The sequence below is a fragment of the Anarhichas minor genome, unplaced genomic scaffold (assembly GCF_050575085.1).
Source record: "Anarhichas minor isolate MPS153535 unplaced genomic scaffold, ASM5057508v1 ptg000016l, whole genome shotgun sequence".
Classification (NCBI taxonomy): Eukaryota; Metazoa; Chordata; class Actinopteri; order Perciformes; family Anarhichadidae; genus Anarhichas; species Anarhichas minor.
In genome coordinates this window covers 2,471,912-2,488,801 of record NW_027466462.1, presented here as the reverse complement: position 1 = coordinate 2,488,801, position 16,890 = coordinate 2,471,912, and the positions used below count along the sequence as shown (strand labels likewise).

The following is a 16,890-nucleotide window of genomic DNA, read 5'->3' as shown; positions in this document are numbered from 1 at the left end:
CTAAGACCGACATTTTGACAAAGTTAAAAAGCATGACGTCAAAATAGCTTATAACACACTTTTATGGTTATTTAATCACACCTATTGCTTATGGATTGTTCTATATTTTTGAATGCAACCTGCTTTGGTGCTTTTTGACAAATTAACTCCAGATAGATCGATCCATATCGGGGATGGGGGGGGGAGTTCACTCCAGCGTGGCGTACTTTTTGTCGGGAAAACGGTTGCTCCCCCTCCCCCGCGATCACAACAACAAGCGATTGTGAAAGCTCACAATAGCTAACGTTCGTTTAAATTATAATTGTACATATCTGCAATATTGTATTGACTTTTGCTGTTACGTTTTCGACTGAGGATTAACCACTAACGTCAGCTGTTTGTTAGCTAACTATTTAACGGAAAGCCGTACGGGGTCTAATGCTCCCCGACATATGCCAAACTAACGTGGAGACATTGCGATTAGCATTAAATTAACGACACTGCAATGTAACTTAACTAGTTGTCCTGTCTCACCAAAATAATGCTCGGTAAATGTAAAAATATATTGTCAGAGCACAAAACTGCTCTGAAAGTTTTGTGACATAAACAAGCCAAGTATGTGCCTGGTTGTGCTAATAACATTACCACACAAATCCAAGTGTCTTGTTTTATATTATATACCAGTTAAAGGGGAACTCACATTACTCAAACTCCAACCGGATTGTCAACCAACAGACCCTGTTCCCCCAAGTCAAATCACAGTAATGTCTGATCCACCCATTTCACAATTGATAAAAACTAACAAATGTCATACCACTAAGTCATATAATATTGATATCTGGTGGTCTATGTAAACTTGTATGGGGATTTATGGGCAATCAGGGCGAGTTTTCAACAGTATCATCGTTGGCGCTGCCTCTGTTTTGCCCACCAGCAACAACGCGTCTTCATTCTGTGAAGTCAACTTGGTAACTCCTGTTGTGTTGCTTTTTGCAGCTTGCAGACAATCCAGCAGCTGGGTTGAAGTGACCCAGCCGTTGTGTAGGTACCACATGATAGTAGAGGAAGAGAGGAGGAGGACGGTTTTATCTGTATTGTTTCAGCCGTCACTGAGAATGAACCCAGCCACTAACCGAGCATCTGGGCCGCACAACAACTACTCAGCACCGTGGAAATAATCCAACAAAATGATCCAGCGGGCTTAAACCAGATAGATAAAACAACCCCGCGTTATTTTTGTCTGCTTTTACAAGTAATTATTACTCCAACATTTCAAATGTGTTGCCTCATATGATTAAACTTAAAATAAAATGCTTTCAGTACAAAAGAAAAGTGTCGCTGGAACATTAAAAGGAGTATGTGAGTGTTTTTATGTACTGAATGTGAAGAAGCAGGACAGAATCTTGCCCCACTTCATTCCTAAAGTCTTTTGACCGTCCTAATCTGATTTATGACGACAGGTGATTTGTGTTTGTGTTACATAATGTCTCCATTTATCTCTCAGAATTGAAGCTTTCCCTCCGCCTTCCTTTTAATGTAAAACACACAAATTTCTCTACATTTTAACATTGCTTTGATTGCATTGCTTGTTCCACATTACAATAGATACACTGCTTGTTATGTAACCGTTTCCACCTAAAGGATCAAACAGCTGTCACGTTACCAAGACTGTTGGACAAACGGGACACAAGTTGTCTGTATTTAAAGACTTACCAGTAGTGTGGCAAAAAGTGTGACGCTCGTCCCGAGGTTAATGCTCGAGAGAAGTTTCACTGCAATCTGCTCGTTCTGAAGTTCGACATTTTGTCCGTCGCCATCTTGGTTTTTACAATTAATTTTCATGAAGTGAAAGCACACTGTGAAAGGGTTAAAGTTGTAAGATGAAATCACGGACAACTCCCAGACCAGACAATGCTACTAAATGAACATCATGCTGTATTGAAGAAGACTTGTTTACTGAGGTAATAAATCAAGAGAGAAGTCATTTTCTCGTAGACTTCTCTACAATCTGACTTCTTTTTGTAACCAGAGGAGTTTGATGGCCATTAGAAAGAATGCAAGTTTAAGGCACTTCATCCCTTTGGGGCCATGTGTATGCTCCCCCCTTGTTCCCCCCATGTTCGAACAAACAGCAGCAAAAGTGTCCTCTTAGATGCCCTTCCAGTGGAGAAAAGGTGATGAAGTGCCGAGGAACTTAGTCTTCAGCCTCTTAAGGCCAACAGCAGGGGATGACGGTAACAAGGGGAAGCAATATCAGAGTAACATTTAAAACTCTATCAAAGATTGTTTCTTCAAAGGGCCTTTCTGAAAACCCAACTTGCTTTTGTTCTGACTTCTGTCTGACTGGTCTGTATTGATTCGACTGTATATTACCCTCTCGCTGTCCGCAGGATGTCCTTATGTGGCAGCTTTCTGTCAGACGAGCAGTTCCTGTGCTCGATCTGCCTCGATGTCTTCACCAACCCTTCGTCCACGCCGTGCGGACACAGCTTCTGCATGGCCTGCATCAGCAGATACTGGGACGGATCGAAGGTCCGTGAGTGTGTGACGCATGGAAGTCATTCAAGATATGTATGAAGGTTAAATTTATTAATCTTCCATCTGTCCTTCTGTCTTTCCTTACCCATTGTTTTCCTTACTTTCATTCCTCCTTCTGAGTTTGTACCTTCTTCTTCTTCCCTTCTTTTGTTTCGTCCGTTGTCGTTCTTGTGTGCATTGTCTTTGTGTTGCTTGTATATTTCCTGTGTGTAGTAAGTGTGTGGTGTGACTTCATGTAACCAGAGTAGCCTCGATTTGTGCCGATCGTGTACTAGCATACATTCTGGGTCACAGCGGTCACCATCCTTTTCTTTGCGATATAATTAGCCGGCGATGTTTGGGGGAAAAATGACTCCTCTTTGAAGATTCTGAAAAGCCGACAGCCCACCAGTTCCGGGCTGCCATCTTTGTTTTTATTTAGAAAGAGAGGCACTTGGAAACTTGGGAAAGTAAACTTGACTGGTTGACAAAGGCATCTAACTGTGAGGCAGTCATTCTAGTTTTCTGCCCTTGCTTCCATCTTTCCTCTGACTTTATTATCGTCTCTGGTTCGTTTTTTTCCTCTCCTCTCCTCTCATCCATCCATCCTCTCCCAGGTTTGCCAGTGTCCTCTATGTAAGAAGACCTTCCAGAAGCGACCAGAGCTCCAGATCAACAGGACGCTGCGAGAGATTACCGATCAGTTCAGATCCATGACAGCAGGGGGGAACGAGAAGAGAGGGGGAAGAGGAGGAGGAGGAGGAGGAGGAGGAGGCATACCAGATGATTTAATTGATGAATTGAAGAAGAAGCTGCCTCGACCTCCGCTACAACTATCACCAACGATGCCCTGTGAGACCCAAGGTAAGACAGGTGAAGTAGGTGTTAGCCTACAAGGGTTTTAGTTCATTTTAGATGAAGAGTCAGGCATTTGACGTGAAGCGAGGCTGCCTTCATGTTCTCCTCTTTGAACAAATGGTTATTTTGCCTTAAATAGTGAAATGACCATTGTGTCAAATTGCACTTCCAATATTTCCGAAAGAATATGAAGGTTAAGATTCTAAGAAAAGTAGAGGGATGTTGGAAAGATTTAACATGAGGCAAAGCAGAAGGAGGGACTGAAAACCTGCCATCGCCCCTGTTAGCAAAATGCATAATGATCGAAATGCATGCTAGTGGTTACCCAGCCATTCCCATCTCCATCGACTAGTAGCAGAGCGAATGCATGGGCAGAGGGGTTGTTAAGTTGAAAATGTTAGTCTGGCCTCGACCATGGCCCTGAAATATCCGTAGCCTAACTGTGTCGTGTATTGATAAATACACGGCGCTGTCCGTGGTGCTGAAGTGGCAGAAAGATGTTGTAATTGACCCTTCGCTAAGTCCCGTCCCTTCGAACGCAGACTGACCAATCACAACGCAGCATCAGCCAGCTCTTATCATTGTCTGACTACTATCCGGCAAGCGTTTCAGATTTACTTCATATTCAGGCTGGTTTTGAGGATTTTGAGCTCGTCACGGTTAAACGTTGTGTAGTAGTGATACTCGTTATCCAGAGAGGTTGGAAGGAGATGTACGTTTCTAAAATGTTACGTTTCTACGTAACCCAGAGTATGTTAGCACATCATTAGCATTAGCATTTATATGCTGCGCTGGCTACTGATGGTATACTAAATGTATACACTTGCTGCTTTTGCTTTTTAATGATTGTAACAGTGAATAAAGACCTGCCCGGCTTTACAGGAACAGTGTTGTTCCTTAATTTCATTGTCTTCTGCCTCGATCTCCAGGTGACGTGGTGGTTTTAGTTTTACACTTTGATCCGCAGACTTTAGGGTTTAAAAATGCATGGATCATTTATTGTCATTATGCAACGAAATGCAGTTGTAACGTTTTTCAGGAAGTGCAGTTAGTGACAGTGTGTGCTCCATGGTAACGTAGCTCTGACAGCTTGAGGGAGTTGCCCCGGGGGCGGGGCTTAGCCAAGGGTTAATTGCACCTTTTATCCTGTCCCACCTTTCTGTAACCTTCCTGCTAAACATAGTCTGTTTGCTATGCTCACCATTTTAGTTTAGTATGTTGTGTGTTGAGTGTTTCATCCTGACTAAAGTGGTCTAATAACTGGCTGACCGACCAACATTGCAAAAGAAATTGTTAAAGTATGAAGGAAGCTCAGAAGATAAAAAGGTACACAGCTTCCTTGATTTTATCACTTAATTCCTGTATCTTCTACCATGGAAGGTGTGTCCATCCTGACGCCGCCATGCACAACCTCACTGGCTTCTTCGGTACCAAACGACAGTCCGATCGCCGCCCTGACGAACCCCTCCGGACCTCCTCCTCCGCTGCCCCCTTACTCCAGAGGCCGGAGAAGGTTCACCATGAGTGGGGCTGCAACGAGCTCGAGGCTCCCTGTCTGTGAGATCCACCACAGAGGAATAGTGGTACGGTACCTTTACCTACATTATAAACCATCTGTCATTGATTTTCAGGCTTTCAGATAAAGTCAATTGTTGTTATCGAGGAGCAAGAAGAGAGGTCGAAAACATGCAGCGGTTTATATGTTCATGACAGATTTAAGGTTTGATGTTGCAACACTCTCTCACTGATTTCAGATTTACTGTCAGACTGATCGAGTATGTATCTGTCCTCAATGTGAGACCGAGGACCATCACGATCACGACACTGTGACTCTGGAAGCCGAATGGATGGAAACCAAGGTGGGAAAACCAGAATGACGTTTGAAGTGAATAGCGCAGACTTTTGGGCGTTTACTTCTTTAGTGTCTTGATATTTTAACCCGGAGAACAATGGCTAACAACAACAAAGCACAAGCTCTTCAAAGCAGGTTTTCTTCTACCATACTCTGTTATGCCACATACAAAAACACATTGTTGGAAAGCATTGTGTATAGTTCTGGACTTGTTAAACATCATCAAGACGTTTTTTTCCTAATTTAATAAGACCCACTGTGAAGTCTGTGACTGAATGTTTACTAAAGTGTCAGCCAGTCAGAATTTTTGGAAATCTGACTTCCTCAAGCTACGAGAACAGAGAATAGCGCCGCAACCGGGCTTGTTGTTGTTGTTGGTTACACAAATAACCTTAGCGCCAAGCTCTTTAGCTAAGCCTCACTGTTGCTGTATAGTTTAATACTGGAGCATCAGTTCAGACCTGCAATCAAATCCCAGATGTCTGTTTGTACTGTGCGGTTACTAAAAGTGAATCCACATCACATACCTGTTTTTATTAACTCAGCTTGCAAAATGTATTTTCTGTGTGTGTGTGTGCAGGACCAGCTGAGTGCGTCGGAGCAGGAGGTGCAGGGGATGATCAGACGGAGAATCAGGAAGATTGAGGAGATCAAACTGTCAGCGACTGAGCTGGAGGTGAAACAAACACACACAAACACATTCCTGTAAATACCCGAGCTGTGTGGCAAAACCTGTAAATCCTCCTGTCATCCCTTTATCAGCTTTGACTTGTTTTTTTGCTAAAGTTTGGTTTCCCCCCCCACAACGTTTCAGGGTTTCATCCTACTTGTTCTGTATTCATGTAAAGATTTAAGTGTATTTTTAACTTTTCATGGTTTTACCTGAAGTTTTGAAGCTCCACCCAAATTCACAATGTTTTACGTAAATTACGTTTACATTTTTCAGCTTCCTAATTCCTTTATTTGAGAGACTTTGTGTGCTCTATGCAGATTCATTTTTGCATTCACAACATTTGGGTATCGAAATTTTGTTTCTATTTCAACCCGTATAATCGCATGGTTCTTTTATTAAGTATATAGTTTAGTCTCAACGTTGTACTATACTTGTTTTTACCCTGTATGTGAAACACCTTGAGATTTCAGGGTGTTCCCGATCGTTTGAAGCCTAACAAAGGTGTTTGAAATCACAGACTCATTTTCTCCTCAGTTGGCGGTGGAGCGAGAGACGGCGGGCAGCGTCTGCCTCTTTTCTGAGCTGGTGTCGGCCATCGAGCGCTCCCAGGCGGAGCTGATGGAGGTGATGGAGATGAGCCGGAGGGCGGCCACGCACCAGGCCGACGCCATGGTACGACAGCTGGAGCTGGAGGTTGAGGAACTGCGGCGGAGGGAAAGCGCCCTCGCCGAGCTCGCCCAATCAGATGACTACATGCACTGTGTCAAGGTTGGTGAGGATCTAATGAGGATATACTGACTCATAGCAAACCGGTGTGGGTTATTTTAAATGCTTTTGTTTGTTCCAGACGTTCCCCGTCCTCTCCAGTCCTCCACCTGCCAAAGACTGGTCTGAGGTGTCGGTGAACTCTGACCTGGGAACAGGGACCATCTACAGGTCGCTGGCAGCTGTGGTGGAGAGGTTCCAGGAAGAGCTGTTGATAATCGCAGAGACAGGTGGGATGAATGCAAAACACAAGGCTTGATTCCAAAGATAAAAAAGCAATGAAGACAGTCAGGTTTTACTCTAAAGCATTGAAGTTCAGCTCCTTAATTGTTCCTCTCCAGGTTTTCCTGCCTCAGTACTGGCGCCCAGTCCGGTCCGATATCAGCCCAGTGAGTGTCCACTCCCGCTCCACCTTAAATAGCTTCAACATAAAGGCTTGTACAGTACACAAACCAGTGGATGATATTGGTCATCCACCTTAAAGCTTTTCAAATACAAACCACTGAGTGACTCTGTCCATCCTACCTTAAGAAGTTAAACATACACAGTATTGTCCACCTTAAACAGGCTAATAATATGAATCTATACAGCGCATTGTACGTTTATTTTAACTACATTTTGTCCTGTTTTTCTGCAGGGATGAGGAGGGTTGAGGAGTATGCAGGTACAAAGCAGCATCATGGACACGTCTCGCAGACACGATTACATAAATGAAGTTTATTCACAGTTTTCTTCTTCCTTCAACACAGTGGACGTGACGCTGGACGGCCACACTGCTCATGCCAGACTGATCCTGTCGGAGGACTTGAAGAGTGTGAGACGCCTGTTAAATAGTTACGATCAAGAGTTGATTCATTTTTTTTAGCATTACATTTATGAATTTCAATCCTGCAATCACAAACCCACAAGAAATGTCTTTACAATCTTGAAAATGTGTCTAAAACTGACTAAAATCTTGGTATGTTATTGATTTTTGGTTGGCTAAATTATCTATTCAGTTGCCTTTTTCCCATGTTTGCTAAAATCACTTGGGAGACTTATATTACAAGAATAATTATTTAAAAAAATGATATAGAAAACAGACGTCTTCTGTACCAGTAATTCTGTCGTGCCTATGAAGTTGGGCATTGATAAACTTTCTGTGTTTCTGCAGGTGAGGTGTGGAGATCGACACCAGACGCTTCCAGACAACCCAGAGAGGTTTGACAGAGTCGTCTGTGTCATCGGGAGGGAGGCCATCTCCTCTGGGAGACACTACTGGGAGGTGAGAGCATTATTGGGCACAGAAAGCCTCCCCATGTGGCTGCTAGTTTTCGAGGGAAATATACTGCACATTGACACAGAAATGCACATTTTTGCGGGGTATTTGCAGTTGTGTTTCTGCTGAAAGGCAGAGATGATATGGATTTAAGGGGAGACACTGCAGGTGAATAGGGTCAAAATGGAACTAATAGATACCACCATGTAACTTATTTTCTGGAATTTTATGTTTAAATATGTAAACTAGGTGTACACCCATGTCCTTCCAGCCTTTTATCTCTTTCTGTGTTTGGTATTAATGTCCTACTTCCTGTGATCAGGTGGAGGTGGGCGGGAAGACGGACTGGGATCTTGGAGTAGCCAGACAATCAATCAACAGGAAGGGGAAGATTGAAGTTACCCCGAGCAATGGATACTGGTTCCTCAGTCTGAGAGACAGGTGAGTTTTGTCAGTCACCAGTTTATTACCCACAACTCCACTTTCAGCAGCCTTGTTTCCAGCAAAAGAAAAGCCCCAAAAACCCCTCACTGCACACTACCTGTCCAGCACCAAACAGTAGACAGACAAAGTTAGTAGTTAGCTGGTGAACATAGTAGAGCATTTAGCAGCTAAAGAGCCAAATATTTCCCTCAGAAGTTGGTGGAGACCAAAAACAGAGCAAAAAGGGAGTTAATATGGGACTTACACTCATCAGGTGAACATAATCATGACTCCAAACGAATGCTAATCTTGTTCTGTAACTGCTGGATGTGTAAGTAATCAACTATTTGCTTACATGTTAGCAACAACATCTGTATCAGGCGGCGAACTCCGCGTCTGAAAAGTGAAGCCAGTGTTGAAGTGCGATAAACCTGCGTTCTCTCTAATGGCAATCAGGGGGCGGCGACTCTGGTTGAAAACAGTTCCGTTGTGTAGAAGTGAGAACCCGCAGTCCAAAACACCAGCAGGCGACTTCGCAGTGCCGACGTCCACTTCTTGTATACAACCTTTGATCTGTGTCACTGTGGAGTTTACGGTTTGTTCTGCTGCCCTCAAGTGGCCAAAAGGTTAACTAATGCAGCTTTAATCCTCCCAGCATCCTTCATTTCCTTGGAGTCAGTTTATCTTAATTCAAAATAAATACATCTTGGAATAAAATCCATTAGAATATTGTAGAAAGATCGATGGATAGATATTATACAGAAACATAAGGCAGTGTGTTAGAGAAAATGGTTTTAACACTCCACTTTCTCCTGCTTTTCACTTCATTTAATTGTCTTTTTCCTCGTCTTTGCTTTTCTGGTAATCGACTGTCCTCAGGAAGAAGTACGCCTTTCGCAGTGAACCCTCCACAGACGTCCATCTGAAGCTCCGACCACAAAGGATTGGGATATTTGTGGACTTTGAGAAAGGACAGGTGCAGAAAGAGAAACACTTTTAACATTGACTTATTTTGTCTTCTGCCAAGTGAAGTGTTTTAATACAGTGTCCTCTTGGCTCTGCAGGTGTCTTTCTACAATGTTGATGCTAAAATTCACATCTACACTTTCAAGGACACTTTCAGTGAATGCATCTTCCCGTTCTTCAGCCCCTGTACTAATAAATCTGGGAAGAACGACGGGCCGCTAATTATCACTCCGGTAAACTGGACAGAGTGACAGAACAACACCTGGAAGTTCAGAGTTTCTTCTTCTTCTTTTTGCTTTTAGTTGCACCGCAAAACTGTTCACATTTTTTGGATATAAATACTCTTAAAATGTTCTCTTGTTGTCCGACTGTGAATAGTTTATAAATACAGGTGAGACATTTGTATTTTAATTGATTTGCTTATCATGTATTAAAAACAATGGTATTATTCTTGTAGTGACTGTGTTCATTATTTCTATATTCAGCTTCAGAGGAAACTGTGACGGATATTTTTGACTATTTAAAGACATTTTCAAGCCTAAACTGTTCATTGATTCATCAGAAAAGAAGCAGGAGTTGCCCAATAAGATTTTACAGATACTAGATTAATAATATATATATATATAGACTCTTATCTCATATTCATGGACTACTTTATTGACTTTGTACCCCTGTAAAGAAAAATGTTCAGTAGTACATGCATTAGAAAGAAAAGGTTAAATTTCCTGTGAGTATAAAGTTTAAAGCTTACTTCATACTCACCGTACTCCCACTATTCTCGGGAGGCGAAGCCCTGCTGCACTAAATGATCAGTGGCCTGGACGCCGATCTAACATCATTAATAATTCCCTCTCACTAACTATTGCTTTCAGGGCCTGTGGGGACAAAAAAATAAACAAGGGGGTACAAAGAGCATGACAAGGACAAGATTTAATGTCAACATATAGAAAGAGCACAGAAAACATGATATATATATATAAGAACATTGAACTTCATATTTTGGTATCTATAACAACTGTATCTCTAATAAATCTTTATAATATAGTTTCATAACGTCATATCTTAAAATATTATGGAGAACTAATTTGGTAGAATTACAAAAAATAAATGTACCTGTAAGAACTCAAGTTCCAGGTACAATCTGTAAAAAGATTGGATAACTTCAGATTCTGTCGTAATAGTCACAGTACGACCAAAAATCCTTAATTTTCGTAAAACTTCTGAAGAGCATGCACACTAATCTCACTTTTTGTAGCAGAGAAGAGAGACTTGATTAGTTATATGTGCCTGAACTACACCCGGAGGCCTTTTCTATTGATTCACATTCAGAATTAAAAGTTTTTGCGGTCGATGCGCTGCTGCTCCATCTGCGACTTTGCTTTTTCTTTTTGCAGGAGAATGTGCTCCGCAAACTCCCTCACGGCTCCCATTCCCCCGGCACTGTGGCAGGTGTACTTTGCAGCATTGATGACGACCACCGGAGCGTCTCCAGGCACTGCACTTAAACCGGCCAGGTTCAGACATTCGACATCCTGTGTGTCGCTACCTGAGAGGAGGCAAGACGGAGAAATAAACATCACATGTGAATATAAAGACCGATTATGAATTAAGGCTTGTTGCATGAGGATCAAAATAAATCCACACCACGAGGTGGCACTGGTTTATGTTTGCAATCCAAGAAATTAAAGTTTCTGCTGAAATATTTTTGGATTACTAAACCATTTTCAGCTGCGGCGATGTATTAGAGCCACTGTAGGTTAAAAATAATGATTACAGAGCCGGGGGTTAGGGGCAATATTCAGAGCACTTAAGTAGTAAAGATATGACAATAAACTTGGATATTATCTGAGATTAAAGTGGTAAATGTACAAGAAAGAACGTGCTAATTTGGAAGATTATGAAGTCACAAATTTACTGTAAAACTTGACAATTTGTGAGATTATAAAGTTACAAATGTACAACATTATGAAGTCATAAATTTACACAATATTTTATCAGATATTCTTTCAGATTAAAGTGGCAAATTTACGAGAAAACGAAAACGAAAACGCATTTCGTTGCTCCAAAAATAGTGTCTTTATAGTATGGATGACCTCTGAGCGAGAGGACCTTTTTTTTCTCAGAATATTACCCCGCTTCCCCGGCCCCGTAATTATTTTAGTTTTACCTTCAATGGCCCTGTCGTTTTTAGCAGACTTGCAGAAGATAAAAAATGAAACATATCTTGTGTAAGAGCTTTTCTGACTTTGGTTTGTGTGCGGATTAAATGAACAATATACGACAATAATCTAAATGGTTGGGAGTGAGTTTTCTGTTGATGAACTGATTAATCTCGACATGGTTTGTCACGGATAGAGCGCAACACTACATTCTTAAAAATACTTAAAAAGGCTTTACCCATGTACGCCACATCCTTCCAACCCAGCTTCCTCTGCTCCACCATCGGCCTCAGAACATTCAGGGGCTCCTCTCCCACCGAGACGACCTTGCAGCCCGTCCTCTCGGCTAGTTTGTCAGCCAACGACTGGGTCACGGAGTCCAGCTTGGACGTCAACAGCACAACCTGGTGGAGCCAAGACAGAAGGTAGTGTGTGGCCACATGACATAAGCCAACTCACTGGTGCTTTTTAGAGTTTAGACTAGTTCCAACCTCCATTGCTTCTTTCTGCAGCATGCGGATGCCCGTGGTGTCTCTGGTATTAATAGACACCATCTCCTCTCCGGACTTGTACAATAAGATCCTTCCTTCCGTTAAACATCCGGAAACCTTGCAGAACATCAGACGAACCACCTCTGGCGTGGTCTGACCGAAGTAGCCATACCTGAAGAAAGAAGCACGGATTGGATAAAGAGTGGGAAGAGAAATGATCGACTCAGGTCTGACTTTTCGCTGAAAGACGAGATAGCAAATATACCTTGTAAAATCTATGCAAGAGCATGAATTAGCAAACAAAAAATGAGGGACTGTATGAAGATAACTGGGGTGTGGAGTACGGTCATCCCCGGAGTTCAGTTTCAGTTGTCATTTATGATTTGATTTTGTTTTACATAATAAATCTCACAATTGAAAGCTGAAATTAAAAATAAATCTTGGGGTAAGATGAAGTGAAAGTCGATCTCCTGCTCTCTCTAAAAAACAAAGACAATCCTTGCTTCATCAAAACAAAAAATGACAATACTTTTCCTGATCCTCGCTCCACCACTAATCCTTTTCTGTACAGTAAAGATGCTGTGTGCAACGTTTATTTTGATAGTTTCTATATGTGAGTTGCGCTTAAGAGGATAGTTATTTAGCGAGTTGAATTCCCAAAGAGGCAGACCATTAAATTGGCAAAAGACAAAAATCACTAAAAAAAAAAAAAAAACATTGATGGCCGATCGTCCGATCTCCCAACCCTACAGTGCGTCTCACCGGAGAACCCTCTGTTCCGCCACAGGCCAGTCGATGTCCACATCGATGTCCACGCTGAACTCTGGCAGCATCTCGTAGTACGCTACCTTACCGCCCTGGAGAGACCGAAACAGAAAGATATAACATAAACCCGTTGAAGCAAGTCATCGTCGGGAAATAGCTTAGACTTGTATTACTGGTATTAAATCCTAGTCAACATCGGTCACGTCAGTTACCTGCAGAAGTCCCTCATTCCCTAAGGAGTCTTTAACGGTGAAGTAAAACGAGCCGTTCTCACACAGCTCTCCATCCCAGTCCTGACGGCGTGGACGGTGGGCCGGGTCCAGATTGAGCGCCTTGGTGACCTCCCCAGCTAGAAGGGAGGCAGGGTAAGGGTTAAAAAAAAAAGGTCTGTTCGACAATACATGGGGATGTTAATATGTTGCAAAATGCAAAAGCAATGTGAGAACTCGTAGAATAGTTCTCTATAAAAATGATCCCAAATGCGTAGATTTATATTTACATAAATACAATGACAGCAGTTAAACAAAAAGGCAAAGAGAAGAAGAGAAAAGAGGAACACTCAAAACAAAGCCGCCGCAGTAAAATACAGGAACTGTTTCTCCATCACACAGAAACCCGATTCGTCCAGCCGCAGTTTTGGTCTGTTAACTGATAGTTACAGTTCCCAACCTTTCTCGCGGTGACTGATCTAACCACAACACTATTACAGCAGCATGGAACTCTGAAGTCCGTAAACATACACAATAACACGACACAGTACAGTAACTTAGAACAAAACAAAACAAGGTGACAAACACACTATGACCTATCTCTGCCCAGACACAAGCCTCTTACTCTGAGATGGCTTTGTAGCAGTCGATGTGTTACTGTGAATGGATTTTTTCTTCCTGACGACCTGCAAATGTCGACTTTAACAGGAAGAGAAGTACAAGTTATCTTCCTGTTAAAGTCGACATTTGCCTCTGAAGAATGGGCTTCTTCCTTCTGCAGGTTAAAGTGGTCCGCTTCTCTTTCGGGGTCCAAAACAGTCTATTGTTCGTCCAGCGAATGTAGAACTATTCTTAGGTTTTCTTAACAGCAACAACGTTCGAATCGCGTGGGATGGCACAGGGCCGGAGGTAACGCAGATTTTTATAATCTCAGTGATGCCACAGGGAGCCCCCTGTGGTGCTGTGGCCCTCGTCCAATGGGACTTCAGTGTTGAGTTTGAACCAAAAATCACACGTAGGTGAGATTTAACGTCTGGTGGGGCTTGGTGTGATTTTAACCCAAATCGGGCTGTTGAACCATATAAGCCCAACTCCCTTTGTTCCAACCACATGGTGAAGTCCCAACAATGGGTTTTACTGGTTAGGAGTTACCTTTTTATGTGTGTATTCAACTCAAGCTGACTATATTGTATTTGAAGCTCTTTTTTTTAACAGTTTACTTATTTATTATGCCTTTACTGTTTGATTATTTATTGTACTTTGTTTTCTCTTGGTCAAAGTCCCCGCTGAGGGACAAATGAAGGATTGTCTTATCTTATCTTGGAGACACGCCTGGTGTCTACAATTTTCTTTTAGACGTATCATGACGGTGAATCAAACAAGCAAAAGTTGAATAACAAGTTGGAGACATGCCACATATGAGTGACATGGTCAACGGATTGCTCCGTGACATAAAACTCCCTTCCACCACAGTGACAAGAATGTTTGTGGAGGTGCTGCTTCCAAAACACTGTCACTGTGAATAAAGAAAGAAAGACACTTCGACTCCGAAAGGTTGGTTTGTGGACTGTGAGTTCTGCGTTTTGGCCGTCGCCATCTTGGCTTTTTTGCAACCAATGAACGGAAGTGACCATATTTGGACGGCAGAGGAGTGACGTAGAGATACGGCTCTGGTAGCGACCTGTCAATCACTGTGTAGCCCCGCCCTAAAGCATCCCCTGCTTTATGGTCTGTTTGACTCTAAATGGACCATAATGTACTAAATGAACATCATGCTGTATTGAAGAAGACTTGAAACTAGAGATTGAGACCATAAACTCATGTTTACAATGTTTACTGAGGTAATAAATCAAGAGAGAAGTAGAGTCATTTTCTCAGACTTCTATACAACCAGAGGAGTCGCCCCCTGGTGGACACTAGAGAGAATGCACGTTTAAGACACTTCTGCATTGGCTTCATTCTTGAAAGCCGGAGGTTGCCGCCTGTTTTAATCCCATTCTAGGAACCAGGTATAGCCTGTGTTATGTTTGTACACTATTTTTGGTCCCTTACGCCTTTCTACGCCGTTGTAAAACTCTTTGGGACGTTTTGGATGCGTGGTATCCACCACAAGTATTTGTTTGTAAAAAAGAGGTAAAGTGAGTTTGCAGATGAAGTGTTGTGCTGTTGAAGAAATGTGGATATTGTTGTTGGCTTACATCCTTTCTTGACCTCCTGCCAGCGGAACTGGTGTCTCCTGACCACGGAGAAGACGGAATCAAAGCCCTGCTGCGTGATCATCTTCAGGGCCTCCGTCAAATGGAACGGGTGGAGACACGGGGAGGTAGCCTGGATGTTGCACATCACATCTATCTCTGTGAAAAACAAATTCACGTGCGCTATGATCACACAGCTGCTTTTTGTCCGCTCTGAGGGACCTTGTCACTGATCAAACACGTCGTGGCGGTATTATTACACCACCCGGGCCTGATGTGGCACAACAGGTTGCACATCCTGGTGTTGGGGGACATACCTGGGTTGAGCCTCATAAACTCTTGAATGGTTTCCAGGGACGAGGAAGAGTCTTTGGAGACTTCAAGGCTCCTGCGGTGCACCTGGGCGCCCCAGGATTTTGCCACCTGCTCGATCTCGTCATGGTCAGTCGAAACCCAAATACTGAGGAAATGAAAGTGTGCCGTCATTGTAATAATCTCTTCATATGTGATTACTTCAATATGTATTTTCTGTCTAACTCATGTTTTGACGCTTTGTCTTACTTGTTTTTCCTTCTCATCTTTAATCTTTTTCTTCTACAGATTAATTTAAGTCGTGAAGGAAAATAAAAGGTTCAACTCAAACTATTTTCTTGTAAAGTTTATCATTTAAGATGCAACACATTTAGTGTAGGTCGCCTTTATTAATGAGGCCATTATAAATAAAGTACAGAAGGAAAACAACATGAATCTATCTCAAATAATCATTCGGTTCATTAAATGTCAAAAAAGGTGAAAATTACTCCATCATAAACCTTAAATCCTCGTTAAATAAAAAGCTTATATTGTCCAAATAACATTCCATAACAAGAAAATTTACAAATACATACGCATATAAGTAAGTCATGTGCAGTGTTTAAAGGTCATTGTGTCAATATCATATCCTGCAATAATTGTATCTACCTGTCGAACATGTCGGAGTCCACAGCAGCCCTGAGCACCCATCCGAGGAGCGGGACCCCGGCTAACATTTTGATGTTTTTTAGGGGGATCCCTTTGCTTCCTCCCCTCGCCAGAATCAAGGCAGCTACGTGTCGCTTCCCGTCCGCTCTCAGGTGCTTGTGTTCGGGTTGCGATCCGTCCTTCTCGCCGTTTTCACCCGCTGGGCATCTTTTCCTGGAAGCCATAACGACTCAATTTCGCTAAACCGGAAGAAGCAGTTCGGTGTTTCGCTACATCAAGCGCCTCTTGCAGAGAACACATAGCTGTCCTCGTGAATGCCCAACTGCTTTTTTTATTTTTATTTCTATGTCAAAACAATTTATTTTGATGTATTTAATATGGTTAGATAATATATATATATATATATACTCGTCGTTGGAGCCTGTTTATGGGTTACGTGTGTACTAAACGTAAAAATAAAATAAAACATATGACACAAACTCGAATCATTTTGGTAAGAAAAATAAGAAGGCAACATTGTTTCTATTTTTAAAATGGCTGATAGTTCGCAAACGTTCTCTAAAAACCTAAAAAGGCCGATGAAGAAACTTTATTAGAAATAAACTTTTTGCTCTAAATGTAACCTTAAAATAAGCCTCCGTAGAATAATTAGGTATGTTTTACCCTTGTAATAAAAAAATACTAAACAATTAGGCGTTCACGAGGACAGCTACGCGTTCTTTTCATAATGTTCAACAGCTGTAGTAACTACGACAACCACAGACGCATTGGGCTGAAAGTCTGGACTTCTTCTTCTGGTCTTTAATTGTGGTTGCTACTT

At 42.2% G+C, this 16,890-nt stretch overlaps 2 protein-coding genes across 2 annotated transcripts; one reads left to right on the top strand and one right to left on the bottom strand.

Moving 5' to 3' along the window:
• The first annotated feature begins 2,370 nt into the window (after positions 1–2,370).
• On the top strand, positions 2,371–9,681 carry LOC142950801 (E3 ubiquitin-protein ligase TRIM21). The gene is made up of 14 exons (XM_076092399.1): positions 2,371–2,511; positions 3,114–3,360; positions 4,735–4,937; positions 5,109–5,213; positions 5,787–5,882; positions 6,414–6,647; positions 6,727–6,874; positions 6,986–7,033; positions 7,282–7,308; positions 7,394–7,458; positions 7,798–7,908; positions 8,225–8,343; positions 9,205–9,301; positions 9,390–9,681. Exons 1-14 carry the CDS (start codon positions 2,371–2,373, stop codon positions 9,540–9,542), a joined length of 1,794 nt encoding a protein of 597 aa, XP_075948514.1. The 3' UTR covers positions 9,543–9,681.
• Positions 9,682–10,205: 524 nt separating this feature from the next.
• On the bottom strand, positions 10,206–16,332 carry LOC142950802 (N-acylneuraminate cytidylyltransferase-like). Its single transcript, XM_076092400.1, has 8 exons — positions 16,071–16,332; positions 15,428–15,570; positions 15,114–15,269; positions 12,919–13,055; positions 12,704–12,798; positions 11,942–12,113; positions 11,689–11,854; positions 10,206–10,837 (listed from the first exon to the last, which is right to left on the bottom strand). The coding sequence occupies exons 1-8, from the start codon at positions 16,292–16,294 to the stop codon at positions 10,623–10,625; spliced, it is 1,308 nt and encodes a 435-aa protein (XP_075948515.1). The 5' UTR covers positions 16,295–16,332; the 3' UTR covers positions 10,206–10,622.
• Positions 16,333–16,890: the final 558 nt, after the last annotated feature.

Coding starts and splice junctions, on each gene's coding strand:
- LOC142950801 (XM_076092399.1), top strand. CDS start 2,371: ATGTCCTTATGTGGCAGCTTTCTGTCAGACGAGCAGTTCCTGTGCTCG. Junction 3,361..4,734: donor GATGCCCTGTGAGACCCAAG/GTAAGACAGGTG, acceptor CTACCATGGAAG/GTGTGTCCATCCTGACGCCG. Junction 6,648..6,726: donor ACTACATGCACTGTGTCAAG/GTTGGTGAGGAT, acceptor TGTTTGTTCCAG/ACGTTCCCCGTCCTCTCCAG.
- LOC142950802 (XM_076092400.1), bottom strand. CDS start 16,294: ATGGCTTCCAGGAAAAGATGCCCAGCGGGTGAAAACGGCGAGAAGGAC. Junction 15,571..16,070: donor GACTCCGACATGTTCGACAG/GTAGATACAATT, acceptor TCATTTCCTCAG/TATTTGGGTTTCGACTGACC. Junction 15,270..15,427: donor GTTTATGAGGCTCAACCCAG/GTATGTCCCCCA, acceptor TGTTTTTCACAG/AGATAGATGTGATGTGCAAC.